General features: G+C 41.0%; 1 protein-coding gene across 4 annotated transcripts in view; it reads right to left on the bottom strand.

The window, feature by feature from the left end:
• ankrd6b (ankyrin repeat domain 6b) overlaps positions 1–1,904 on the bottom strand; it is a 68,335-nt gene that overhangs the window by 13,866 nt on the left and 52,565 nt on the right. For all 4 annotated transcript variants that reach the window (XM_005747772.2, XM_005747771.2, XM_005747770.2 and 1 more), the window contains exon 8: positions 464–562. In XM_005747772.2, the coding sequence (XP_005747829.1) occupies positions 464–562 (99 nt within the window). The remainder of the gene's footprint in view (positions 1–463; positions 563–1,904) is intronic.

Genomic DNA, 1,904 nt, shown 5'->3' on the forward strand with positions numbered 1-1,904 from the left:
AAAAAAATACTGGCACTCGCCAGTGCTAACCCACAGCCTCCTGTTAGGCATACCTATGGTTTCAATTTCAAAATTCTATGCTGGCTTGTTGTCAACTCATGGCAGTCACAAGATTTTCAGAAAACTTGACCTCTGACCTTGAGGTTGAGTCCCCTGAGATTCTAACTTGTGACAGACAAAGACAATAATGAGGAGCTGACTAAAATGTGATCCAACAAGGACATATTAGTGGCTGGATATAGTTGGAGAAATACACTAATTAGAAAAACTGAGCCATTCCTTGAGGACTAAAGCAGGAACTCATAGAAAATCATAGGCCAACCTCAACTCAAGACATTTTTTATAAATTTCTATAAAACTCGTGAAAATTTTAGACAACAGAAAGTGCCACTTATAACTACTATGGTTTTTCAATGTGCTAAAATTAAAGACATGCTTCTCCTGAGTCTACAGAGACACTCACATTGTTGTTGATGCGACTGTCTGCTCCAGCCTCCAGCAGCAGGCGTATCGCCTTCTTATGATTCAGTGTAGCTGCCACATGTAGCGGAGTGTCTCCAGCCTGAGGAAATCCATCACACACAGACATGCACATGAATATGAAACAAATAGTTTTTAAAAACGTCAATATTAAAAACAAAGGAGAAAGGAGTGCTTCCTGGATTTAAATTGTGTCTCTTTGAGGTGCTCTTTGGAAGGGATAAATAGGCTAAATCATCAAAGAACAATCCTTCTCAAATAAATGCACCGTGCATTTATTTGAGAAGAATTGTTCTTTGATGATGTTTGAAATAAAAAAGGTCTGTTAGGTAATGTTAATATAAGTTTAACCTTAACTTGAAGATCTCAAACAGATGCCAGTTCTTTATTATTGTGGTCTATTAAACAATGCAATTACTAATCCAATTCCAAAAAAGTTGGGATCCTGTGTAAAATGTAAATAGCAACAAAATGCTATGATTTACAAATCATAAAACAGTATTTTATTTACAAGAGAACATAAAAAGCATACTGATTATTAACTATGAGCTATATACCTGAATAAAAAAGGTTATTTCAGTTAACTTCTTCATTTATTAATTTTGATCTTAATATGACTCAGTCAACATAATAGCCTCACTCCTCCATGTTAATCTTACCTTATATGATGTATATAATCTCATCCTTAACATGCAAATCCCCACCTTATATGGTTCATTTAATCTACTAGTTATAATTTCATTATATATTTTTACAAGTTCAACTAATATGATATATGTAATCATGTGGAAAAATGTGTCTCCCTTTCCATGAATCACTGCCTTATCATGGAGGAGGGGTTATATTGTCGGGGGGCTTTGCTGCCTACTGGTAGGGTCTCCCATGGAAAATTGGTCCAGGGTGAGGAACCAGACAAAGGGCGATTCAGAAGACCTTGCCAGTACAAGATCAAGGGAACAGCTAAACCCCTTCTCAGGATAGGGTTACTGGGACCCCGCCATGGAGCCTAGCCTGGGAAGGGTACCCGAGGGCAAGCACCTGGTGACCAGGCTTTGGCCTATGGAGCCTGGCCGAGAGCAGCCCAAAGAAGGGACATGGAACGACCTTCCTGTAGACCCAGCACCCACAGAAGGCACTGTGTGCCAGTTGTCAGCCAAGGGCAGAGACCCTGATGGACCAATTCCAGGTACCGATGCTAGCGCTGGGGACATGGAATGTGGGGAAGGAAACTAAACTACTGCATAAGGCTAAATATAGTTGGGCTCAACTCAATGCACAGCTTGGGCTCTTGAACCAGTCCGGAGTTGCCCTTGGTGAGAGGCAGCAGGCTAGGGTGGGCATCCTGGGATCCCCTTGGCTTGCTGCCTGTATGTTGGTTTGTTTGTTTTTTTCCCGGTGGTAGAGAGGGACTGTTCCCTGTGCCT

This window comes from Pundamilia nyererei, unplaced genomic scaffold (genome assembly GCF_000239375.1).
Source record: "Pundamilia nyererei isolate P.nyererei 1_Seehausen unplaced genomic scaffold, PunNye1.0 scaffold00204, whole genome shotgun sequence".
Taxonomy (NCBI): domain Eukaryota; kingdom Metazoa; phylum Chordata; class Actinopteri; order Cichliformes; family Cichlidae; genus Pundamilia; species Pundamilia nyererei.